This window comes from Canis lupus, chromosome 7, assembly GCF_048164855.1.
Source record: "Canis lupus baileyi chromosome 7, mCanLup2.hap1, whole genome shotgun sequence".
NCBI classification, from domain to species: Eukaryota; Metazoa; Chordata; class Mammalia; order Carnivora; family Canidae; genus Canis; species Canis lupus.
Genome location: NC_132844.1, coordinates 23,684,416 through 23,711,587, shown reverse-complemented (window position 1 = coordinate 23,711,587; position 27,172 = coordinate 23,684,416). Strand labels below are relative to the sequence as shown.

The window sequence follows — 27,172 nt, the reverse complement described above, 5'->3', positions numbered from 1 at the left end:
GGGTTCAAAGAGCTTGAACAAGATGTCCAGAGTCACCACTGTAAGTAGCAGGTCCTCTCTTTCCATAGCATATAAGTGGCCTGAACTGTGGTCCATATAGAGAACAATCACTCTAGCTAAAGGAACAAAGAAGTGCTTTGCTTTTTTAAAAAGAAAACCTTAAGAGCGGTGCTTAAGTGGCTCAGTCATTTAAGCATCAACTCCTGATTTTGGCTGAGGTCATGATCTCAGGGTTGTGAGATCAAGCTCCAGGTTGGGTTCTGTGCTGGGTATGGAGCCTGCTTAGGATTTTGTCTCCCTTTCCCTCTGCCTCCCCCCCTCCACTGATGTACTCACTCTTTCTTAAAAACAAACACAAAACCTTTAGAGCCCAGTGAACAGCAAGGAAAAGGGAAATACTATTAAAAGGCAGATTACTGCCTCTTGAAGTCTAAAGTCTAAATTCAACCTTCCTTTACTTGGAAGCTTTCTAAAAATTAACACCAACTGGAGTATCCCATGATGGGATCCCATGATCCCAGCCTAATAGCTTTTTCTCATTAAGCACAATACTTATGTACAGCACGTAGCAAATATTCTAGGGTTTGTTCTGAGAGGCATATAAAAGTGCATATCTGAATCATTTTCTTAAAGAATGGAAGATCATCTTTTAGATGTTAAGAGAACATCACATATACACCAACTACTTCTAAATAGATGGTGGTTTCACCCAGGGGAAAGAGACCCTCTAGAGGCAGCTGGCACAGGCAGTGAGGGCCTATTACCTCCTTCCCCTGCTCCTTCTCAGGCGCAGTCCCAGCCAGCTCCACAGCTTGTGCACTCTGCACACTCTCCAACCCAGTCTGTCCGCAAGAGTCATGCTCTTTCCTCTCCGTGGCCTCTGGCACCTGCTCCTCTGTGTCAGAATTCTCTCCGCCTTCTTCTTCCTGTTTTTGCAGGGTAAGCAAACACCACATTAAAATGCTCTGAAGGAAGAGCATGAGGCAATGGGCTGAGGGGTGGATCCTGCAACAATAAGATACCCCACTCCTCCCATGGGGAGTCTGCAGGGTTATTAGCCAGAAAGGGTCTTTTTTTTTTTTTTTTTTTTTTTTTTTTTTTTTTTCAGAAAGGGTCTTAAACAGAAACTTAAAGCTGCTCAGCAGCGCCACCTGGTGATAGAGAAGTATCCTAAAAGATTCTGATCGGAATATAGTAACCTCTCTGCTATTATTTTTAACTTGATACAAGCCAGACAGTACACAATACCTGGGGCTGGAGACCTTGGTCAACAGGAACGCCATTCTCTGCACTTCCCTTACTGGCTTCCTCGTCCTTGTCTTCCAGAGAATGATGCTCATCCTCTGAGTCTTCTTCAGGATGTTCAGCAGTATCTTTGTCTTGGCCGTTAGTTCCCGTGTCCATCTCTTCCTCCTCCTCGCCCTTTTCCTCTTCACTGGGGCCTTCCTCAGGCTCATGTTGGCCTTGCCCTTCACTGTGGTCAGCCTCGATCTCTTCCTTTATTTCCTCAGCTTCATGACCTGCTTCTTCAGTATCCATTGGTTTTTCTTTAATTTCCAAAGGATTTTCTTCTGGATACAACAAAAGTAAGAAACACAGAATTTAACACAACTTAACATGGGATTGAGTTACAAAAACTTTTTGTTATTACTCTTGAACCAGGAATTGGCACACTATGGCCCAAGGGCCAAATAGGGCCCACGTGTCTCTGTAAATAAAGTTTTATTGGAATACAGCCACATCTATTTGCTTACTTATGTGTTTAGCCTGCCTACTCTGTGTTGCCTATGGCTGCTTTCACACTACTATAAAAGCAGAATGGAGGTTTTGCAACCCCTGTCGCAGCTTATGGCCTATAAAGTATGATACATTTATTATCTGACCCTTACAGAAAAAGTTTGCCCACCTCTGCTCTAAAACATTGTATGTTACATACAATTGTCTGGACGGTGCATTTCTTTTTTTTTTTTTTTTTTTTTTAAGATTTTATTTATTTATTCATGAGAGACACACACACACAGAGAGGCAGAGACACAGGCAGAAGGAGAAGCAGGCTCCATGCAGGGAGCCCGATGTGGGACTCAATCCTGGGTCTCCAGGATCAGGCCTCAGGCTGAAGGCAACTCTAAACCACTGAGCCACCCAGGCTGCCCTAGATGGTGCATTTCATTAAAATATTCTAAGTAATCTACCAAAAAAATCCTAAAAGCCAGCACAATAGGAATATTTTGGACCAAAGATGGGCAGTGATGTTTTACCCTTGACAATAACTGGTAGACAGCCTTTTTTATCATACACAGAAAATACAACATACATTCAATGGAAACATTCCTATTTGGAAAAGTTTTGTTTATTAAAAGCATGTTCCTATACTTTGGACACTTCAGAAATCACAGCTAAATAATTCTTTAAAATAATTGCTTCTTAGTTTATATACACAATTGTCTACAGTAAGCTTGGGTGTTTTTCTAGAACAAATAGCTATTACACTCTCGTTGGATTTTAGTTTTCTTAATTTTATGCTTGCTTACTTCTTGAATTTAAGGTTGATGTCAGAATCCAAAATTATATGGTAGCGAAATGGTGTCAGAAGTAGCAACTTATACAGTGCTAAATAAGTCAGCTAGAATTTTTTTAAGTAGGCTCCACACCTTGCATAGAGCCCAACGTGGGGTTGAATTTAAGACCCTGATATCAGTACCTGAGCTGAGATCAAGAGTCGGACACTTAACTGACTGAGCTGCTCATGTGCCCCAAAAATCAGAATTTAAATGTAACAAGCCTCACTTTGAGATGTTGGGAAATTTCCTTTCGGTTTCTTAATAAAACTATACAAAAATGGGGGATGGGTGGGTGGGGAGTAAGCTATAGAGAGATTCAGAGAGTGAAGACTTGTTCTTAGCATGAGGAAAGCCTGTATCAAATTTTCAATCAAATGATTCTGGTTAAATAACAGTTCACAAATTTATTTTTTTAATTACTAAATACTTCAAGCATGGAAAACACATTTTAAAATTAAAAACCTGGGCAGCCTGGGTGGCTCAGCGGTTTAGCGCCGCCTTCAGCCCAGGGCGTGATCCTGGAGACCTGGGATCAAGTCCCAGGTCAGGCTCCCTGCATGGAGTCTGCTTCTCCCTCTGCCTGTGTCTCTGCCTCTTTCTCTGTGTGTCTCTCATGAAAAATAAACAAAATCTTTTTTAAAAAAAATTTTAAAAAAAATTAAAAACCACCTAGATTTAATAGATGTGAACACTGTGCCGTATTTGTATCAAACTTCTGTCACTTGTTTTTAAGAAATAAATGGTTCTTGGTACAACTATATGGATTCTGGATGCCTTTGCCCTTCCTACTTCCTCAAAGGTCACCATAACCTGAAGCTGCTGTGTTTTACTCCTTTTTGTGTTTTCCTATATTTGATGCACCCATTAATATATAGTATTAAACTTTTACATAAATGTTACCTCTTATTTATTCTTTTATAACTTACTAATTTTGTCCAACATGGGGTTTTAAAAAGTTTAATAACTTTTCTATATATGTAACAGATTTGTTATGAAGCACAGTGAGGCTAGCTTCTATCTGTCTGATTACCCACCATGATTGGGGACTTTCTTTCTATTGTAGGGGCATTTTCCAAACAATACGGTATCAGATAGCTCTCCCTAGGGAACTCACTCAAACTGAACAGCAGATGACAGGCAGATTACTGTCAAGTGCCCTGTGACTTCTCTCGATTATTCAGCTTCATTCCCTGTAACAATGACTTCATATTTCAAATTAAACATGTAACAGATGCATAGCCACCAATAACTGAAACAATCATTTCCCTAAGAAAGCTGTACCTAAGGCTCCACTAGAGGCCTCATATACTCAGACTGCAGTGTTTACATCAATCCATGAGATGGGGCATCGAGATGGCTGTGAGGAAATGAAGCTTTGTGTGATGAAGGACCACACAGCTACTGCAGTGCTAAAACATAGGACAGGAGAGGACATTAATGACAAAAAACCTGCTAGTTTACTTTCACTGTACTCAGCTTAAGCTTTAGGTCTAACTCAGGTGAGAAACACTATAGAGAAAAAGCAAACAATTTTCTCAAAGAGGAATTGAGACAGGATTTATGACCTGCCCATGATATGGCATGAAGAAATTGGTTATTGTACATTTTTAGTGAATTCCAACTGGTCTCTTTAGGTTTTGAAAGACATACCTCCTTCTTCATGGTCTGTGTCCTCACCACCGTTCTTGTCTTCACTGTCTAGGTTCAAGTCGTCTGGAAGGTCCAAGGCCTCAGGTTCTGGCAGCTTCTCCTGATTGCCATGGTAAGGGTCCACCTCATTTTCATCATATTCCCTCTTTGGACAATGGAGAGAACAGTTAAAAATAAATTACAAACTTTTTTAAAAGTAGTATTTGCATATAATTAGCTTTAAGCAGCTATGCTAACAGAATACAAAGTCTCTTCTCTAAAATTTCCCCCATACTTCAGAATTTTACAAATGCTTCTAGAAATTTCAAATTTCAAACTTCACTTTCTATGCACGTTCTCCACTGATAAGAGGTACTGTGTTGCTTAATTTCAAGAAAGAAACTAAGGTTTACGAGGAGATACATAGAAAAGAATCACAGAATTTAGCTTTCAAACTCCAGCATGAGCCCAAACAGCATGAAGACTACCTCATTAGTAACCAATAGTTAGATATTTTATGAGGTGTTGAGAGACTTTGTTACACGTTTTATGAGGCAATGGGAAAACAACTGATGAACAGGATGAAAATATCTTAAGACTTCCCCAGAAGCTCTGCGGTACAACAGCCCTGGCCTTGAATCAGGGGTAGATCCATTTCATAACCTCATCACCTCATCTATTTGTTCATTAATTTTGTCCTGGCCTTGTCCATCATCAGCAACTTCTGCTTCTTCCTTTTCTTCCTTAACTTGGTTTTTATCTTTGTTTGATTTCCCAGCATCTGAGTTGTCATCTTTGGCAACAAGTCCACAATCTTCCTAAATGTCAGAGGAAGAAAAGGCACAAAATCATTACTCTCAATCTAAGAAACTGCTTTCATGTAGGTTGATTTTATCTAAATTAGTTCTTAGGCATGTACAATTTCTGCCTGTTGGGCCAATCCCATGGAAATATCCAGATGACAAGGTGTCATTTACAACCTAGAAAGAATAGTCTGGCTTTAGCCCAGATGGCAGCAGTAATAGCAGAGGTGTGAACAGTGGGATGGGCCACACTGTGCTGCTACAGAGTCCCATCCAGCCCGACTTTTCCCAAGCAGGGAGGCGGAGAAGTTCAGTGGCCAACAGCCGAATCAGAACACTTGCACTGAGTCTTAACTTCGCTCTTCCATAATACATGGCCCAGGTTAGGCCATTCTTCTGGCTCGGAATACAATCAAGAAGAGGCAAAAAAGAAGAACAAGAGGGATGAAAGAAAGAAGAAGAAAAACAATGAGAAGAGCAGTAAATAACAGAAAATGGTAACTGGTGGGAACAATATCTCCTCTCAACCTGGGGACCATAGGATAGGGGGAATCTTTTAATTACCTCATCCATTCCTGGTCCTGTTTCTTCAGTTTTACTGTCTTCTTCCTCCTCCTCTTCTTCCTCATCATCATCACCCCAAAGCCTCTCATCTAGTTTATCAGCTTCCTCACCATTCAGATCGCCCATCTGTTTATCCAGGTCTCCACCATCACTATCTGATTTCCCATCATCCTCTTCTGAAAGGGAAGACACTGAGCTTAGTAAGGTAAATCCCCAAACTGGTCCATGTGTGCAGAACAGGGATGGGTACACTACCTGGCAAGTGCCCCACCTGAGATTTATTGCTTGCATTTATAGGACTTTATACAGGCAGATGCCTTCAGACCTACTGAAGTAGTTCTACTGTATTTTGCAAACTATTTGAAGGAAAAAAGAAGTCCGTAATATGTGATATTAACAAACAGAAGGTGGTAGAATAGCTGTCAGTGCGTCTGTCAGTGCGTCTACTTCTGGTGCTAGGGGGAATATTCATTATGAGACTCAGCAACTTCACTGGGTTTTGGTTTCTTATCTGTGAAATGAAAGATTTAAACTATATGATTTCCAAGGTTCCTCCCCATTTCTAACACATTATATATACACTTCTATTTCATCCAACATCTAAAATCGTGTGTCTAATTCAATCGAATTTTCTTACCATTGTTTTTGCTCAAGGTCTACTGTGATAAAGGTTATATTCTTTAAAGAAAAATTTTTTTTAATGTATTTATTCACAAGAGACATAGAGAGAGGCAGCGACATAGGTAGAGAGAGAAGCTCCCTGTTGGGAGCCTGATGCAGGACTCGATCCCAGGACCCCTGGATCACAACAGAGCCAAAGGCAGACGCTCAACCATTGAGCCACCCGGGTGCCCCTAAAGGTTATATTCTTATGTTTCTTAGGCAAGTGTATACTTTTCTACTCTAAGGTCAACTCTCATTTCTGCAATATCTTCACTTAAAATAAGACATGATATCTCAAATTACGCTATGGTCAGAAATTTAGGGCAATTGCTGAATTAAGGTACAAACCTGTGACAAATGATAACGTGCTATTAAGAAATCACATTCTCAAATAATTTATAATGATAGGGGAATGTTCATATGTTAAATGAAAAAAGCAAACTGACTATAAAGGACCCTGGGTGGCTCATACGGTTAAACATCTAACTCCTGGTTTCTGGCTCAGGTCATGATCTTAGGGTTGTGGGATCAAGGCTCACATCAGGCTCCACGCTGGACATGGAGCCTGCTTAAGATGCTCTCTCCCTCTCTCTTTGCCCATTCCCTCAGCTCTCTCTCTCCCTATAAAAGGAAAAAGGAAAAAAGCAGACTACAGAACTACTTATGGTCTCTGTGTGTATACATATATACACACACAATAAATGGAAAGGAATAAAAATTTATTAAGTGGTTTGAGTGGTAAGTCTAAGGGCTACCTATTCACTCCTGCACTCTCATTCCAAATCATCTATAACAAATGCCTACTACTTTTTTTTTTTTTTAAGTTGTTTAAATAAACTATCCTGACCAATTTACTTTTGAGCTGAGAGTCAAGCTCTGTTAGGGATATTTCTTCTTGTTCTTTCAGGCTTCCCTGAAGGGGAAGTCACTATGTCTAGCACAGGAGGCAGCCAAAATACCAATGTCTTGAGTTTACAGAGATGAATCTCCAAAACTGACTATAGACTTCTGCCTCAGTGAAGACAGTGAAGAAACATACATATGCTAATGTTTTCATTTCCAGTTATGCAGAGTAATAAACTTGTTCTAAAAAATTATAATAGGCTCCTTATTGAGAACATGTAATTTCCTAGATAAACTATTTTTTAAAAACAAGAATGAAGTAACAACCACAAACCTTGTTCTTCAAGTTCGCCACCATGCATTTTCCCATCAAAGTCTTCTGACATCTCAATGGCATTATCCTCGCCCTTAATGTCTGATTTTGAGTTAGGATCCTCTTTATCCTTTTCTTGACCTTTCTGAAATGTATCTTCTGCCTATATAAAAAAAGCATTATAGAAAACATAAACACCGTCACTTTGCTATTGTTTATTCAGCTCTAAATAGAACATAAATATATAAGCCACCATTAATGATATAAAGTTATCTCTAGGGAGAGGAAAAATAAGAGAACCAATGGGGATATAACCACACACAATAATTTCTGGTTTGCTTTAGTAGGTCTGTAATTTCTAGTTTTATTGCATTGGGATTAGAGAATACAGAATTTTGTTGAAGTTTTCTTCTTGTGAATTGTTAAAAAAAAAAAAAAAACAATTCCAGACATATTTAAAAAGAATATGCATTCTTAAAAAAAAAACAAAACTCCTTAAGAATAAGAAGGATAAAAAATTCAATCTTATTATAATAATGTCCACATCTTTAATATTTTTATCACTTTGGTCTCAGAGTCTCAGATAGTAACTGAATGTAATTTTTGTTCACTTTTCTTTAAACTATATACATTCCCATATACTCTAGGTGTTATTTGTGGCAGAAGATTCATGATTGTTCTCTTATTATGGTTGAATTTTTTTTTCAAACCATGGTTGGATTTTAAAATGCTTTTTAAAAATACAAACACAATAAAATCCCATTAAAAGAACTGTAAGCAAAACAGAAAGAGTAAGTTTCCCATGGCACCACCATCCTGCAAAAATCTCAAAGAAATTAGTATCAGTGACATTCTGGTACATCTTTTTATCCATGAATACACCTAGGTGATCTGTATCAGTACACACCCCCCACATCTTTATAAACAAAAAGGGATCACTGCTTTACTAACTGCTTTGCAATCTGCTTTTCATTTCTTTTTAAAATTTTTTTTTATTTTTAAGTAATCTCTACATTCAACATGAGGCTCAAGCTCATGACCCCGAGATCAAGCGTTGCATGCTCTATTGACTGAGCCAGCCAGGAACCCGGTTTTTCTAATTTAAAAAATATCTTGTAGATAGATTTATATGTATCAAGATGGAAATCTATCTCATTCTGTCTAATTAGCTTAAAGCACTGTTCTGCATGGATGGTGTCATAATTTTTTTTTGATGGTGTATAATTTAAACAATTTCCTCCTGTTAAGTATTTGGATTTTTTTCCACAATTTTCACCATTATAATGTTATAGGGAACATTCTTGTACAAAAAAAACCTCCTTCATATACCTATTTATCTTTAATATTAACATTTCTCTCAGAAAACATGGAATTCCTAGGTCAAAGAATACATACAATTAAAATTTATGAAATATTGCCAAATTGTTCTGATAGCTTTTATCCCACTTCATGTTTTTTTGCACTTTTTGCACGGGATTGCACTTTTCTATTAAGTTTGTGATTTATTTTTTTGCTTTAATTTTTTTTCCATGAAAAAAGTAATGTTGAGGAAGAAGTTAAATTTGAGAAATACAGAAAAGCCAAATAAAAAAATGTATGTGTATTAAACAGAGCTCTACCATCAACACTAGCTTAACTCTTTTTGTTTTTCTTCCCAGTTTTCAAAGGATAAGTTTGAATTGATTTGCTTCTTTATTTTTAATAGCTACAACCATAGCTTAAATAAAAATGTGTGGCCTGCTTTAGATTTAGAATATAGAAGCTAAAAAAAAAAAAAATTCCATTATTTCTTCAAGTCACAGTTGGTAAATCTGTATGACTAATAATAGTATGCTTTAAAAAAAAAAAAAAAAAATCACTCCCAAATAAGACAGGCATTTAAAAAAAGCAACACAGGAATCTTAGCCCAAAACACCTATTTCAAAAACATTCTTGATTCCAACTAAAACAGGATATAAATTAAGATTTTTCAACAGGTCTTAAAGATATACAATAGAATCTGTTAATAATAAACACTGGTATTATTATTTAATGCACGTTACTTAAAATAGCCAAATTTTTTTAACCTTAAATGAGTCACTACCAAAATATTCTAGAATATCATCGGCAAAGATCTCTCCATTTAAAATAAAAAATTTTAGATTACTTCCTTGTCAAATTATAGCCATAACTAATGACTGAGCTACAAAGATCCCTTCTGTAGTTTTTTGGCTTTTTATTTATCTCCACTCTCTAAAGCTTTAGTATTCTTAGGGCTCCACAAACCAGAGTTTGAAAATCATTAACCTAGTAAAAAACATTCATGTATAAAACTTAATATTGAGAAGAAAATAAAAAGGGAGTGAGTTTCTGAAAACTGTATGTATATTTCGGGCATGTGATAACGTACCTGTTCTTCATTTTCTATCTGGTCACTCACATCTTTCATGCCCTCGCCTTCCCCAATTCCACCTCCCTCATAGTCATGGAATTCAGTTGCTCCTTCTCCTGCTGAATCTTCCATGAATTCTTTAGGCAGGCAAAATCCCTTAAAAACAAGAGTGAATAATTAGGTACAAAAGCAATAAAAGAAAAATAATTTTTGACCTTTTCTCTCAGTATTTTCAATCTGATGGAAATTCATACAGTAGACATGGCATTTCCTTCTTCCTTGGTGATAACAGTTATTATGCTGTTCAAAGCTGGACATTAGATTTAACATAAAAGGTTTTGACTTTGTAGAGGTCTTTCTGATATGTAGTAATCTTAACTGGCAAGACAAAAATCTGAATCAATTATACTAGGACAACATTTAGGAGCAAGTCACTCAGCAAGAGTAGAACCTCTCAAGTGTCTAAATCCCAGAGGGATATTTCATTCTTCTTTATTTACTTCTCAAATTTAGTACAGCCAGAGAGCAGCCTAGGTGGCTCAGCAGTTTAGCACCACCTTCAGCTCAGAGCGTGATCCTGGATAACTGGGATTGAGTCTCATGTCAGGCTCCCTGCATGGAGCCTGCTTCTTCCTCTGCCTGTGTCTCTGCCTCTCTCTCTCGAATAAATAAATAAAATCTTAACAAAAAAAAAAAAAAAAAAAAGAGAAAAGAAAAAGTAAGTCAGAGAAGAAAGAGAGGAGGGCAAGAAGACCTATAACCCTGGAGGACAGCAACTTGAAGCAGATGCTACAGTGGGAAATTTCATTTTTACTTCAAAAATTGAAGAAAATTTGGTGTGATGCTCAAGTAAAATGTTAATTTTAATATAAAAAAAAAAACATGCCTCCCCCTCAACTCTTGAGGTTAAACTGTCACTCTTAATGTATGTGCCACGTTTTCTGCCAAGAAATCTGGCATGCCATGGGTTCTAGAGTCAAGAACAAGGTCAAAGAAAAGACTCATGAAGTGTTAACAAAACAGTGTTTAGTGTTGGAAGATATTTTGGAAAGGAAAATCAACTACTAACATATGGGACAAAAATGAACAGAAAAACAAGTATAAGAAAAGAGTAGTTCTCAATCACAAATTTTATCAGACAAGCTATCAAGTTATTTGTCAATCTTAGGATGGAAAAGTACTAAGAAATCAGCTGCCAACTAACACAGAATCAAGAGCCCCAAACCAGTTGCCAATTGTCTCACCAAAAGCTTTCCATGGATTGTCATGGAAATTGTCATGGAATATTGTCATAATTATGACCTAGATCTTAGCACTGAGTCTAACCTACTTTGTTTCCCTCAGGACTATTCAGAAAGGATATGAATACAATTTGGATACATAAAAACTTAAAGGAAAGGCAAAATCACTTTTAGGACATGTATTCCTGGAATATTGATTGAAAAATATGTTTTGGTTAACTTAACTAATTTTCCCATTGGGCTACATTATTTTAAAATAGGTTTAGATATAGACAGAATACAACCATACAGGAGAAGACTCAGATGTCCTTCCGCAGGAGCATCACTACAGTAGCTACTTCTAGAACAGCCAAAGGACTCCCAACACTTTTGCTTATATCAGAACCCCCACACCCCACCCGAAGCACAGGCCAAATTCATTCTAGAACCTGTCAGACCAGAGCAACAGCACAAGTGGACTAACACAGCTAACTCAAATATCAGGGCACCCTCACTATACACTGTCCTGCCACTGTCTTTTGCATGCAGTCTATCTTCCAAAGAGTGATGGGGAAAAAAACAAAAACAAACAAACAAAAAAACCAGAGTGATGGGATGTGAGATTGGCTCAGTGCCCATTGGAGAGAGGGAGCAAATCGGACTAACTAATTTATTACTAAACAAATACAAATATTTATCCTCTAGATATGCTTGCTGCATGGGCTTGCCTCCCATTTTTAAACCCTTTCTAGTATTCCAGATACTCAGAACTAAGAACTCTTGACTATTTATAAGAAGGCTAGACCCAATCTTCAGTCTGTAAATTCCTATCTTTCTCAAGTGATTCTCACCTGTATTGTACCTGGATTTGGAGAAAATCTTAGAATACTAAGGAAATAAAAACAAAACAAAGTATATATTCAATTAAATGTAGTTCTCACAAAAATGGTAAGGAATGTAGGCAGATCTCACTTTACAAATGAGGAGACTGAGGCTCACGACAGCCCCTGGAGTCTAGGGAATTCATCAGTGGGGGACCTGCAGGTTCCAAGACCTTAATGGAAACAGGCTTAGCAAAAGGGTGCTGGATAAAGCCCTGAAAAATCCACAGGGAGAGCAAATCACCTATTTGTGAAGGTTCAAAAAAACCAGCTTGGGAACCCAAGCACTAATGGGTATGGAGTATCATGGACAGTCCTTACCTCCTGGGCCAACTCTGTAAAGACCTGGGCAAGCACAGAGAGCAGCTTTGCAGTGCTACGGTGAGTTGCCAGAGACACAGTCAGGAAGAAGAGGACAAGATCTGAGTATCTGGAGAGCATGGGCACCAGACGCACCAACACGCAGCAGGACTGGCTGAAGAACTGTGGGCAAAAGATCACAAGGCCTGTTCACACTAGTAACCAGTACCAGGTTTTCTCTGGGGTAATAATAATGTTCTATAACTAGACAGCAACAATAATTGCACAACACTGAACCTACTAAATGCCACTAATGGTAAGTTTTATGTATATTTTCTCTTATACACACACACCCCTGTGCTCACTGATATTTCCTCCTTGTTCACACAAACCCTCACGAAAGTACATTTTAAATTCTGTCACTTAAGTTTCACTTAGTTAACCAGGTTTTTCGTTTTTGCTTTTAAATAAGACGTTTACATACAAATTCTATTTGGAATCAAAGTTAGCTCTGGAAGCAATACTAGAGACTTATGATATCCTACAAAATAAATTGCTTCTCTGGACTATTATGGACACAGCAACTTCCCCCTCTGCTGGTTTGTTGTGAAGGGAAAGGTATTTGCAGGGTGTGGCCATTCAGCCTTAGAGGACAGCAGCAGCATCCACATTAAGATCAAATACCCAGGAGTATGTGGTTGAGTATGAAAGAATCCCAAGAAAATAGAGAACTCTGGATTGCTGGCATTTTTTGCGTCTGTGCATCTTACAACTATAACCCTTAGCTAGCAAGCCCTAAGGATTACAAAGTTTGTCAGTGATGTTTACATGCATAAAGAAATCAAACTTAGCAGGTTTTTTTTTGGGTTTTTTTTGGCCACAAAGGCCTGCTTTGGGACCAACCACATGGAGCAAAGTGAGACCCACTCTGCCTTTGCTCAGCCCACTCTAGATAGCAAGAAGTCTATATTACCGTGTGCTTTGATGCTGTGCCATCCTCGCCATATGATTTCAGCCTCTCCAACAGCTCAGAGACAGCGGAAATTATTTTCTGAACATGCAGAGCGTTCACATCGGCCCGTAAGTCATCCTCTAAGAGTTTTGTTAGATGTCCTGATTGCAATCTCTCAAAGCCTGCTGCCTCTTTCATTCACAGAAAAGGAAGACATGATGAATAATGCAAAATACTCTTTTCATCTCCATTCATCCAGTCATCATTCCTAACATCTGTCCTTAAATATTTAGCCACAAAAATAAATTTAAAAATTAAATAATATATAAAAATCGTTTTTGCCTGATTTCAGACATACCATCCTCTTCTTGTGGTCTTGTTTGGTCAGCGTTCTCCTCTGTCTTTTTACAGTTTCTTTCTGCTAAATTCTGGATGGCACAAAGGATGGCCCTGATGGCAGTTTCCACTTGCTCTGAAAAATCTTCCACAAACCCTTCCTCCAACATTTGGTTTCCTAGTAAGTAACATGGTGCAAAACAAAAAAACCCCAATCATTTGCTTCAATGTCTCTGGAAATAATTAACAATTCTCACTTGTTACTTTTTACGAATGGCTACCTATCAAGTACCTACTATGGGTGAGCCACCGTGTCAAACTGCTGAAACAAAGGTGAATGAGACTTATTCCTTATCTAGATAAAACCTACAAGAGTTTACCATCTTTTATTGAACGCTTTCCTGGAAGAATGCCAAAAATATGAAGATAGTTATGATGGTGCATATAAACACCAACTTAGTTATCAGCCCTCAACTTTCCAGTGTAAGAGAGAATGGTTTGTAACAGCGAGTGAGCCTCTGCCACCTCCCTACATATGTGCTACAAAGTGACATCATCAATTCAGAGGCAAGGTACTCAAAGAAAAGAGGCAGCAATAGTTAAAAGCTGTGAGTTCCAACCATACCCGTCTGTCTTAGAAACCTGGATAGATATGTCTGGAACAAAACATAATGTGTTTTTAGGATAGGCTGGACTTAAATCTGTAAGACATCACTCCTACCCTGGGCTTTGACTCCCTTGTTGAAGGACAGTCCTTACCGCCTTGGCTGCCTAAAGCAAGTAGATGTGTCTTCCAGGTAGTAAAGTCATCTGTGGCTTTATTGATTTCTCCTCTTAAATATTCCAGGCTCTCAACTAATGCCATTTGTTGATCTGTTTGCTCAACCTCCATCCCTGGAATAATGAACAAGGACTCTAGGCCTTGCAAATGAACTGACATCTGGGATAGGCAACTCAGCCCAGAAGAGCAAACTTCAAAATCTTTCCTGCAACAAGAGAAATGCCACAACGTTGAGAAGAAGGGGCTACCGTACACACACACACACACACACACACACACACACAACCTCCCTCCAACCACTAAAATCTAAGCAGGGGAAAATTCACTCCATTTCAAGATTAATAGTGAGATATATACCACAAAGCACCATGAAAGTCCACAGAAAAACAGAGAATTAAAGCAAAATCCCTTTCATCACTTGCTCTCATTACTAAACCTTGATCAAGTACCTGAGCATAGAGGGGGACAGTAATAGGCACACTCACCAAGAATGAAAGAGAGTCTCACAGGACAGCTGCCTGATTTTGTCCACATCAGCTTTTACTGTTTTAATAGTTTTCAGCATCTCTGTTAATCTTGCAGTTGACTGTTGCCAAACTTGGTCTTGTTTACGCATCAAGCAACCAGAGGGCAACTGATTTCGAGGTACTGGGGATGGATAACTCAGTTCTGATGGGACGAGGTCCTGTACTGCTCTGGAAAGCCGTCCCTCGGTGAGGTCTGGTCCTTCTGGGTAGGCAGCAGAAGGCCGACCCTGTGCTTGGGCATCACCTCGGCCTGGAGTTGGCCCTGCACTGGGGCAGCACTGGAGGAGCCAGGAGAGCTGCTCCAGCAGGATCTGGCTCTGCATGGCTAGGTGCTGCAGCCTTTCTGTCCACTGCTGCACACCATCCTGAGGAGGGAAGGCCACTGGGTACACCAATGGGCCAGTCAGCCTGCTATGAATCTCCTGCACACAGCCAAGGAGGTTCCTGTGCCGAGAAACCAACAGGGAAAACACATGGCACCTTAAACTGTGTCACCATGTGGTTTTAAACAGGAAATTCATTTATTTCTAAACAAAGTATGGGCTTCTTCACATAATCAAGAAGACAGGATCCCCCACAGATAAGAAGTCTGTTAAATGCCTTTTAATACACTTAATTAAACACATCCTTCTGAAGACTGAAAGGAGGCTCTTCAGTCTTTCACAAGTATCAAAACTCACTGCTTATCATCTATTCCCTTACAGCTTATCACACCCAACATAGTCACACCACTGCAGTGATTTCTTTTTTTTTTTTTTTTAAAGATTTTATTTATTTATTCATGAGAGACATAGAGAGAGAGGCAGAGACATAGGCAGAGGGAGAAGCAGGCTCCATGCAGGGAGCCCGATGTGGGACTTGATCCCCAGACCCTGGAATCACGTCCTAGGCCCAAGGCAAATGCTCAACCACTAAGCCATCCAGGCGTCCCTCACTGCAGTGATTTCAACCATTATTTAAGAAAAAGAAAATCCAGTAATTGTAGTATACTTTGTTAGATAAACCCTTATGAGTAAAGAAGAAAATAGCTGTAGCCAAAGTGTGTATATAGTCTGGAAATACTACCTTTCAGCCAACAATCCACTCAACAAATGGATGACAGCCTTCCTAACTGTCCTCATCTTTTAAATATCTATTTCCAATGAGAAGCATCTGTGTATGGCTCAGTAAATTGCAACTCTGTGATCCAAAAAGCCTAATGAATGGAAACAATCACAAATCTGATCTGTGTTCAGAGACAGATAATCCAATACCATAAACACAATCCTGTCACACAGCCAGATAGAGTGTCAACCACAAACCCCCTCAATCCAGACCTGGGTGTACTTCAGCCCGGAACTCCTCCTCCAGGGCCCATTCTCCCAAGAGGTGGTACCAGAACCACAGAGCAGAAGCATTATCAACAAGAGCAAGGGACAGAGCCAAAAGAAACCCTACCTACATCTCTGAGCCTCAAATTTCATTTCACGTGAGAGCTGACTCGCACAATTCTTCCTAATTCATGCCACAAATCCTACTAACTAGTTAGCAAATACCTGAGGAGGATCCACTGCTCAGTCAGCGTAGTCAGGGAGCGCCGCTGTCGAATAAGCATCTTCATCAAATGTGCCGAGAACCCTTTGCACCGCTCAACGTTGCTCATGCCCAACTCCTGACAGGGGGAAAAGGAAGCATGCCAAGGGTGCCGCTGGCAAACACCACCACCTATGCAGGTGTCATTAGAGAGCCGGTTCATCTAATCCTCTCTGGGGAAAGTGCCCCTTGTGTAGATAAGCTTTGGATATAGACTGCAGTCTAGAAGCAACGTATTCATCTTTTTGAGCAGTGCTTTTCAAATTATCTGTCCAGATGTTGCATGAACAGGAACTAGACTTAACATCAAAATTAGTAGTCTTTTCTCAATTCACAAAGAGAAAAAAATACCTGAAGATGGCGTTCTCACTTGAAGCTTTTTTGACTTAACTTCTCTTATGCATTGGGTCTTGCTGGCAAATGTAAGTAACAGAATTTATGATAAAATGCTCCATGATTAAACCCAAATTGGCCAAATCTGATTTATATTAAGTGTAATGATGTTCTACAAAAAACTCAGTCACTTTCGGTAATGTACTCTGATCACTTAACAAGACTTGAGAATGCTACCCTAGGGGCACAACAGGAGCTTTCTTTGGGTTTCTGCAAAATCTCTGGGGTTCTGTCACCTACCTTGACAGGAGCTGCTAAGGCTGCATTAAGTCTGGCATGCCGTGCAAGAGAGCGAAAGAAGTATTTCTGGCATCCATCCCATGAAGATGAGATTTCTGTAAGGAGTCTAGAAAAGAAATCAACATGATTTACTTAAATAAAACCACTATTTCCCAGCGCAGATCCTGAAGACTCAGAGATTGAGATTTTTAACCACAATTCAAAGTCAAGTGTGTGAATAAATTTATTTCTGTGCGGTCTCATTCAGTCAGGTACTTGTCAGCCCTTTATGTGAAAAATGTGTTATATACTCAGCACTGGAGGGATAGTAGGGAAATAAATTATGATGACAATATAATTTCCTTAATGAAAACTTTGTAACTATCTTAGGAGTGGAAGCTAAGGGTCATAAATTCTGATGCCTACAGGGGCCAAGCAGATAATATAAATGATTAAGGACAGCCAAGCACAAAATGATACATGCCAATGACAACTGACTTCAATGTGGAATATGCAAAAGGTATTGTTGAAGACCACAATGATCTGAAGAGCATATGTCCTGTCAAAAGGAGGGAGCTACAGTTTTAACTTTTGACTACATGGGAAAGTGAACCCACTTGCCCAAATCTTCCTGAAAAACTGAAATCCAGAATATCTATGTAAAATTTCTACTTTTGAGGTGACTGCCTGGTTCAAGTAGAAGAACATGTAACTCTTGATCTCAAGGTTATGAATTTGAGCCCCTCGTTGGGTGTAGAGATTGCTTAAAAAGACTTAAAAAATAATTTCTATTTTTTATAATGTTGTGTTGAATTAAAATTTAAAGCATTGAGAAGACCACTGGCAAACAAAATACAAATATATGCATACCCAGGTGAGCAAATCATCATTTACAACCACCTCTGCCATAGTTATGAACACAGTTCTGTCTCAAAAGGTTCTCAAATTCAAGAATATATTAGAAATTATAAAGAATCTATGTACAGGGAACAGCTACAAATGTGGCCATTCTCTCATGGATTTTCACCTGTGAATTGAAATCAAGTGAAGAGACCTTAGGAAAATCAAAGGACCAAAAATATAATGGGAGAGGTGAATACAAGGAGGAAAGGAAAAGATACTTTTAAAAAAGTGTGTGTGTGTGTGGGGGAGGTACTAGCTGGCTCCATCAATAGAGCATACAACTCTTGATCTCAGGGTCAAGAGTTCAAACCCCATATTGGGTGTTAGAGGGAGGCAGGGAGGGAAGGAGGGAGAAAGGAAGAAAAGGAAAAGAAAAAGGAAAAGGAAAAGGAAAAGGAAAAGGAAAAGGAAAAGGAAAAAGATGAACTCTTATTGAACGAATGCTTACCACAAGCCAGATCCTAAGCCAGGCACTTTTCTAAATGTTATCTGTACACCAACACTAGGAGAGAGATATTCTATACCCATTTTGGCAAATAAGGACATGGAGGCTTAAATAACTTGCTCCGTTTATAATTTAAAAAACAAACCTAGAATCAGCTTCCTGAGTGCTGACTATAGACAACGCGCTCCGGATATCTAATGGGTGAAGATAAAGCATCTCTTGAGGGTTTTTTGAACGGGCCCAGGCAAGACCTTTGCGATATGACAAACCTGGGAAATAAATATCATGTGTTTAAGAAACTCAGAAGAGAATGAATGTGCCATGCCTCATCCCCATCCCACCATCATTGCTACTCAAAATAAAGTCCTTGGAACAGCACAACCCAGTAGCTTCTTAAAAAAAAAAAACAGGCTCTCAGACCCTGCCCTGCACCTGAAACAGAACTACTACACTTAACGAGATTCCTCAAGTCATTTGTACATGCACTAAAGTTTGAGAAATGTTGCTCTCTAAGCTATGTTGAAAGGGTGGGTGCCATACAACATATGGTGATGAAAATAAAGCATGGTTTTTGAGAAACTTCATTACAAAACTGTGAAAATATTTGGAAATCACAAATGGTTCATCAGAGGAGAATTTCATATGTATGACTGTACTCTCAGAATGGCATTTCAAAATCTTGCCTACATACCTTCTGTTTCCCACCATCAATCGTCTCTAGAAATTTCCCCTAAATCACTCACGTTGTTTCCCCCGCTAATAGCTGACCATCATTCTCCATCAGGTTTCAAGCAATAATCTTACCAGTTTTTGCAAGGTGTTGAAAGAGGTCTGCTAAAGCTCGCTGCTTCCGCAGAAGAATGTGCTTGGCTTCTGATCGTTGCTTCTCCTTCTCTGCAGAGGGCTCCACCTTTAAGCTCTGCAGTTCACCTACAGAGGAAATCACTTCACCTGAGGAGATAATGAGGCAATACTGAAATCACAAGGGCTTAGTCATGTGTTAAAACCAATACTCAAGATTCAGTACATTATGGAAAATAAGAACCAGGTGACGTTCATATTTAAGGCTCTGACAACTAGCATAGTCCCTAGCACTTTGTAAATTCTAAACTAAAGGAATCAAGATGCATGGAAATAGAAAATAAAAAATCATGGATTTTATCTCAACAAACAACTCAAATAAAAGTAGTTTTTTTTTTTTAATCTAGGGATTTATATTTGGTCGGGCAGAAAGCACTTGTTTAGCACTATGTGCAGCAATTTACACTAAGAATTTAAGTCATCTGAGATAAATTTCCCATAAATATGATACATACTGAGGTCCTATCCTATACCTAGTTCCTGGTAGATGTTCCTTTATACTGTACAACTCCAGAAGCACCAATTTCTAGCTGCTTGGAGAGGCTGAGAGGTCTCATCACTTTCTAAATTCCATTTACTTAAAGAATGGACTAGGAGGAGGCAGCCCGGGTGGCTCAGCAGTTTAGCGCCACCTTCTGCCCAGGGCGTGATCCTGGAGACCCAGGATCGAGTCCCATGTCAGGCTCCCTGCATGGGGCCTGCTTCTCCCTCTGCCTGTGTGTGTGTGTGTGTGTGTGTCATGAATAAACAGATAAAAAATCTTAAAAAAAAAAAAAAAAAAGAATGGAACTAAGAGACAGAACATGAACCCTGGCCAGACTGACTCCAAAAGCCCAAGTTTTATCTCCAGCACCACACTGCCTTGCTGAATACTCACAGATACCTGTAACATGAGGCTGTTGCCTGCCTGCCACAGGCAGTGTTCTGGGTGAGCGTGACCCCCAAAATTCATGTTACCGTATCCTAACCCTAGTGCTTCAAAATGTGACTGTATTTGGAGACAAAGCCTTTAAAGAGGTAATTAAGGTAAGAGGAGGCCACATGGATGGGCTCTAGTCCAACCTGACTAATGTCCTTAACAGAAAAGTAGAACATAAGAAACTATGTGAAGACAAAGAAGGAAAACAGACATCTACCAGCCAAGAAGAGAGGCCTCAGAAGAAACCAAACCTGCTAGTAGTTTGTTTTTGTAAGTTTAACCTCAAAACTGAGTGAAAATTAATTTCTCTTAAATCACCTTTGTTAAGGTAGCCCTAACAAACTTAACACGGGCCATCTAGCCTTCCAGTAGTCAGCAAATGTACTGCATACAGACACTGCAAGAGTGTTAGAGAATTCTTTATGTCACAGAGTGGGGGCCCTTTCCAGAAGATCCACATGGAACCTTCTGTTGATCCTGGTCATCAGGCTTAGGTAGGGAAGGTTATCTTGAGAATGGAGATTATTAGGCTATTCTTCTAACAGGTTTTAAAGATAAAGAGCTCCCTGAGATCAGACTGTAGCCTCACTAAAGGACCTGACACTACTGACACTACACTCACTAGGGATGAAAGGGGAGAAGGATAATGGTGAAAGGTTGCCAAGACCTCAATCTATTAAGTTCTGAAATCTGTTCCTCAGTCATTGCTGTTATACTACAAAGCAAATCTTGACTCTCAACTTCCCTATGTGAGGACAACCAGGGAGATGAAATTGCTCCATTTCTCCACAGTGGAGAAAACAAGAAGACTGTGGATGAATCTTCTTTCATTTAAGAGAGACAACAGTTTGAGAGGTAGGGATAGCTTACAGACTCTGGGAAATCCATCTCTCCAACCAAAGAGAGCTGATATAGACAAGGCTATTGTAGAAAATGGCATAACATAGCGTTAGTTTACATGAGAGGAAGACAAGATGAAAATTATGGCTCCTGCATCTGGGATCTGTTAGTTTTTAGCCCACTTGTTTATTCAATTAACTACTCAACACTATTCAAGAGATCAAAAAAGGGCATACATAACAAATTCCCACCCTCTTTGGGGACTGGGGAAAACAGAGAGCAAACCCCACCCTCTGCCCTGGCTGCTGGTACCCACCAGTGAAGTGATCGAGGCTCTCCACTAGGTGAGGCAGACGGCTTTCCTTCAGGAATGTCAGGCACATCTTCCTCATTCGTTTCATGAGCTTTGGCAGGCGACGCAGCAGCTCTCCCTCTGAAGGAAAAGGAGCACCCTGACACTGTTCTGGAATCACAGCCTGTGAGACAAAGCACAAGATAGTCTCACTGCCAAGAACAACAGTAATAGCACTAACTTGCACATGTGCTAAATTTAAATGCTACACCCCTCCAAACACACCTGGCTCAGCAAATATTAAACTCTCTCCTCCCCATCTCTGAAGTCTCACAAAAAGCAGCATCACCAAAATGAAAAAGGCATGTGTCTTGGATATTCAGAAACCCCTCTTGCTGCTCTCCATGAGATCACTGTAGAAGGAGCTCTTGTACCCCAAGCCAATGCTACCTGTGCTAGCCATAAGAAGGCTCCAGTCCTCATCTCTGAATGTAGTAACACTGCTATCTTTATGGTACTGTGCTGCAGTGCATTTCTCAGCCACACAAATCCTACTTCTAACCATCTCTCCCCATCCTCCACTTCCTGACAGTTCAATTATCATGAACCCAGACATCCAATAAGGGGGAAAGCTTTCACCCACAAGGGCCTATTTTCTTTGTTTTTTTGTTTTTGTTTTTCCTTTAGAATCCCTGAAACTCCTATGTTGTCATCAATAGCAAATCGAAATTTTTGGTCATCAGGACAGAAATCAGTGAGTTGATGAATATAATCAAAAGAAAATAAACTTGGCACCCATATCATTTGTAGAGCCATATCATGGCTATATGCTCAATTTCTATTATGCTTTCTGTACTGCGAAAATACCAAAAATAGCTTGAGGACCTTCATTTCTTACTCTATGGACCCAAGATGGGAAATACAGTAAGAAAGCAAAAGCTATTACTCTCTTGAGGTGTGCTCCTTGATCCCAGAGCTCTTTACATCTAAGGATATGATGTGAGAACATACATCCTATAACAGATCTGCTCACCCAAGCTCTCCAGGACTATTATATTTTCTGGAATTTTGCAAGCCAACTCTTAACTGCCGGTGCTTGAAACTGGCCACAATAAGAATTTATATTATGGTCATCAGCAACCACTAAAATCAACAGAGCACTGCATACAGTCACTCCCTGTGCGGCAGCTTCAGTGGCGTACTCCTCAACTGATGCTTCAAGTCTTCTGTCACAGGTAGATGAAATCTTCACAGGTGAGCACAATACTTACTTCTCATAGTTGACCATTAAACTTTCAGCACCAGGATCAATGCTTTCTGCATTACCATGCAGCAGTGTCAGGCAGACATACAAATGCTATACTTGTCCAAAGAACAAGATTTCAAATGCATTCCCTTGCCTAGTTCTAGGAACACCCCCTACAGAGAAAGCACACATCTCCCCTGACTGGGCAGGAATAAGCAAACACTGTCTTATGAGATATACCTGTGCAGCTGCCGGCCGGGCCAACAGGGTCTCCCTCAGTGCCTTGTTCAGACTCTGAATGGAGGATGCCTCACTAGTGGCTGTTGGCTGTGACAAAAAGTCAGGCTGCTCCTCCTTGTGACTCTCCACCAAGGATGACCGGCAGGGTTCACTCAGGACAGCTTCAAATTTCTTCATGAACTTAAAGAGGGTCCTGGCCCCAGGTAATGACAGATGAGGAGGGAAAAATGGGTGGAAAGTGAGGAAATGTACAAGTGGCAAAACGCATACTTACATAACTTAATAACCTGTACCTACTGTATACATGAACTCCTTAGATATTCATAATCATCCTGTTTGTTTTTAAGGAAAAGTAAGGCAGGTATTGTCATCTCCCTTTTCTAGAAGAAAAACCTAAAGTCAGGAATGGTGGGATCACTTCACTCACGCTAAAACAGCTAGTAGGTGACAAAAGACTCAACCCTTCTACAGTGCTTAGCCTGCTTTGTCTCAAGGCACACCAATTCCTTTTGCACACAGATTCTGCTTTGGGTGTTACGGTGCTGTTGAAAAGCCACACCAAAACAATCTAGTGCTTATAATAAGTTCAAGGCAACACTACGTCAGGCCACATTAACAATGTAGTCTTGCTATCTAGCATACAAAAGTTCTGAGCTTTGGTTCCCCCCCCTTTTTTTTTAATAGGCTCCACACCCAGCATGGAGCCCAACGCAGGGCTTGAGCTCATGACCCTGAAATCAAGACCTGAGCTGAGATCAGGAGTTGGACATTTAACTGGGCCACCAAAGCACCCCGTCACCCTCCAATTTTTAAAAAATGAATTACCTGTGTGTCTTTTCCACAGATTGTTTAATGGACCAGAAGCTGACATCATTCCACTTGGATATTTTAACAAATTCCTGAAAGATAAATGAAGATCAAGGAATGGGTTATCAAGCTGGTGTTATTCTGTTCCTTTCTAAATCATCTGTTTGCCAAAGACCAGAGCCCACTCCATCCCAAATACCAGACTATGTACCAGTAAACAAGTCCAAAAAAGGAACCACATATTTGTCACAAAGCAATGAAAAGAGTGCTGCCACAATCAACAGGTCACCTGATATGTATTGTTTGTGCCACGGTTGGTTCGATAACCACAGAGTTCTCAAAAGACAGGGTCCTCCTTTCCCCAAGGCATCCTGATAGCACTCAACACTAAGAGCCAAGAGCAGGGGAGGGAGCACTAAAAGAAGTATGTGGCAATCCTCTTGAGGAGCCTTTGACAGGGGCCACTCCACTAACCTCTCAAACCCCTGGACAGGTCAGTAACTGAGCCAACGCCACAAAATGTAAATCTTGCCATCCTACTTGGCAGTTGCAATGCTCTCCTCCACTCCCGAGAGCCCCCCGGCCTCACAGTTAAATAGATAAAAGAACAGAACCAAAAAGAATTTACTGATTTTCTTCTCCCAAGAATGATCATGACAATTGCTAATCTTACTTTAAGTTCTTTTTCAAGGGGAGAACGAAGTTCCACAATTTTGGCTTGGACCCGGTCAAAGAATTGCTTGTAATAATGGTACAGATTCCACAGAACACTGCAAAGTGAATCTGGAAGAAATGAAGCGGAAACAAAAACACCACACTTGCTGCATATGCTACTTGCCACACCTGTGGGCTCCAACTTTCAGTGATGCTCCTTCCTTATTACTTTTAAGGCCATGAGATTATAGCACAACATTCCACAGGTAGATTATTTAATAGCTCATTGGGGAGCCTGAGTCTAGCTGTTCCCAGAGAAGCAGGCAGACTGTCAACACCAGCCCATTTTTAAATTTCAGCTTGTACTGAATTTTTTGCACTTTTGTTCTTTTTTTTTTTTTTTGCACTTTTGTTCTTAAAGATGGTGTACTCAGATGTTCCACTGAACACAATTTCAAACCCTTTCTTGGAATCTCAACATAAAGTAAGCAGAAACTGAGCCCATCTTAAAAGATGGTTCACCCTGGCTGCTCATTCACATACAACCTATAGTCGTGGTTTTGTTTCATCCAAATAGGTGTGGTCAGGGACAGTAATTAACAGTGTTTTATGTGCAGTTACTTGACATGTAGCAGAGCTCTCACTAGATCAAAGAATCTAATTATGCCCTCGATCAAGCAAAAGCTTAGCAGGACATCTACACTGTCTAGACAGAAAGATCTGTAGCCTCAACACACTGGTTCCCAAGATCAGGATTTGGCAATTAATCTCTGGCAGAGTCCACTAGTCAGGGCTTCATCTATAACCAGTTTGTACTTTAATGTTGTTCTCTGTATCTAATGTGAATCACTTCAAAGTAAAAGATGACTAAAAGTATCTTATTTATTTATTTTTAAAGATTTTATTTATTTATTCATGAGACAGAGAGAGAGAGAGAGAGAGAGAGAGAGAGAGAGAGGCAAAGACACAGGCAAAGGGAGAAGCAGGCTCCATGCAGGGAGCTCGATGCGGGACTTGATCCTGAGTGTCCAGGATCAGGCCCTGGGCTGAAGGTGGCGCTAAACTGCTGAGCCACCCAGGCTGCCCCAAAAGGATCTTATTTAAAACCTGGTATGCAGAGATGCCTGGGTGGCTCAGTTAAGCATCTGACTCTTGGTTTCCGTCAGGTCATGATTTCATGGGTTGTGGAATAGAGCCACACATGAGGCCCCACACTCAGTGTGGAGTCTGCTTGAGATTCTCTCTCTGCCCCTCTTCCACTCATGCATGCTCTCACTCTCTCAAATAAATAAATAAAATCTTTGTGAATAAATAAATAAAACTTGGTATGCAACAAGATACCTATCTCATGGAGAATTCAAAGCCTAATCATGTAAATAGCATAGTGTAAAAGAAACACACACACACACCCCCTCCTTACCCTTTCCTTCAACTTGAGGCATCAACAAGACATGACAATGGAAAACCAGTAACATCTGAAGTCGTACGTGGAATTCTCCCAGTGAGGATCCTTCAATAAATGCTTGTAATGTGCTGACCAGCAACATCAAGGTCATCTGTTTGTCATCTTTAGAGATTCAAAGTGGAAAACATATGTACTTGCAACTATCATTCTGGATTTATAACATGCATCTAATCTACTATGGGACACACTGAAGGATGGCAGCAAGTACAGAACACTTAATGTTTCGAAGCAAAACTTTGAAGCAAAGGACTAGAGATAAATTCCAAGCTGATATAAAAACAGCTGCAGTCAAAAAAAAAAAAAAAAAAAAACAGCTGCAGTCAGGATATGTGATAAATGCAGTCACAGCAAATTATGAAACTAAATATGATTTTTAAAGCATGAAATGAAATACTTTTAACTCAAGCACATCAACTAGTACCTAAGAAGAGAAATCTTCATTGTGACTTGTCTCTTGGATACAGAGAATAAGGAAATCTTATCTTACAACCAGCTCTCTAGAATTTGAACAAGTCACTTAAAACTCTCAGGAATACTATCAAGTCAAATGATGAATTCCATGTAAAAGCAGTGGTGCCAGGAGACAAGGCAAACAAGTAAATCCTACACTTTGCAGCACTCTCCAATTAGCCTGAAACTTTTAAATATGCAGGGAATTTATGGACAGGTGTTACCTTCCTGCTCCTCTGTTTGTTCCTGCATGTGCTTCTCAAGCATCTGATAGATAGAGAACCAGTGTTTAGTGGATTTCTCAGTATGGCGCTTCATAGTATTATCCAAACTCATAGACCAGCAGCTGAAATGTGAGAGAAGAGGTCAAAGAGACATTTAAGGAAACCCATTTGAAAGATCTGAAACCACTGAAGCAGAAGCTAAACGTTCCCCCTAGTCTTTCCTCCCAAGTTGGAGGTGGAGAAGCCACCTAGTTTGCTGCCTTGGAAATGTATGCTGCTGTCTGGTCTCTACTGAGACCACTTTAATGCCCTGCTTTTAATTCTGTGATTAATAACCAAAAAGTACATTCTCAGTCTTACTACATCAACAAATTATCAAAAGACAAGTGTCTCTACAGCATTAGTTCGGGAGGGGAAGGGAAGTGACAGATTATCACTTACTTCAGTTCCAGTTTATGCCAACGAATGATCATCTGACTGACTAAATCGAGATGCTTCCTCAGAGAGAGAGCTCGACTTGCATTCTCCTCCCAATCCTAATAAAAGCAAAGATAAAATTTACTATGGCCATTATTCAATCTCTTAATCATCTCCCACCCTCTGGAATATCTTGGACTTTTTGTCTTTGAGTAAAGACCACCGGACCCCTAAATAACTTTTATGGCAATTTACCAATAGCAATGAGTTTACATCTAGTGTATCAAACTTCCAAGTTGTTTCTGGTTACCTGACAGAATTCCAGAAGAGCCAAGTATAGGCAAACAGCAAAGGATTTGGGGAGCTGAGTCTGAATTCCTATTGTCAGACATGTGACTGCTCCAAAGTGCAGAGCCCTAATTTGATAATCAGGGAAGTACCAGATACTTCAAGAGCTGTGAGAGGATGGAGGGGAACATGT

The 27,172-nt window shown here is 39.9% G+C and overlaps 1 protein-coding gene across 3 annotated transcripts in view; it reads right to left on the bottom strand.

Moving 5' to 3' along the window:
• MDN1 (midasin AAA ATPase 1) overlaps positions 1 to 27,172 on the bottom strand; it is a 166,527-nt gene that overhangs the window by 14,171 nt on the left and 125,184 nt on the right. For 2 of the 3 annotated variants that reach the window (XM_072832058.1, XM_072832059.1), the window contains exons 68-90: positions 26,716 to 26,810; positions 26,275 to 26,396; positions 25,556 to 25,702; positions 24,155 to 24,264; positions 23,500 to 23,573; positions 22,675 to 22,867; positions 21,213 to 21,372; positions 19,081 to 19,227; positions 18,422 to 18,545; positions 16,950 to 17,055; positions 16,280 to 16,395; positions 14,703 to 15,188; positions 14,196 to 14,422; positions 13,459 to 13,614; positions 13,122 to 13,291; positions 12,170 to 12,331; positions 9,766 to 9,903; positions 7,398 to 7,539; positions 5,558 to 5,733; positions 4,862 to 5,008; positions 4,212 to 4,356; positions 1,249 to 1,571; positions 765 to 926 (exon numbers count right to left, since the gene is read on the bottom strand). In XM_072832058.1, coding sequence (XP_072688159.1) covers positions 765 to 926; positions 1,249 to 1,571; positions 4,212 to 4,356; positions 4,862 to 5,008; positions 5,558 to 5,733; positions 7,398 to 7,539; positions 9,766 to 9,903; positions 12,170 to 12,331; positions 13,122 to 13,291; positions 13,459 to 13,614; positions 14,196 to 14,422; positions 14,703 to 15,188; positions 16,280 to 16,395; positions 16,950 to 17,055; positions 18,422 to 18,545; positions 19,081 to 19,227; positions 21,213 to 21,372; positions 22,675 to 22,867; positions 23,500 to 23,573; positions 24,155 to 24,264; positions 25,556 to 25,702; positions 26,275 to 26,396; positions 26,716 to 26,810 — 3,828 coding nt within the window. The remainder of the gene's footprint in view (positions 1 to 764; positions 927 to 1,248; positions 1,572 to 4,211; positions 4,357 to 4,861; positions 5,009 to 5,557; positions 5,734 to 7,397; positions 7,540 to 9,765; positions 9,904 to 12,169; positions 12,332 to 13,121; positions 13,292 to 13,458; positions 13,615 to 14,195; positions 14,423 to 14,702; positions 15,189 to 16,279; positions 16,396 to 16,949; positions 17,056 to 18,421; positions 18,546 to 19,080; positions 19,228 to 21,212; positions 21,373 to 22,674; positions 22,868 to 23,499; positions 23,574 to 24,154; positions 24,265 to 25,555; positions 25,703 to 26,274; positions 26,397 to 26,715; positions 26,811 to 27,172) is intronic. The other variant, XM_072832060.1, reaches the window with a different exon arrangement.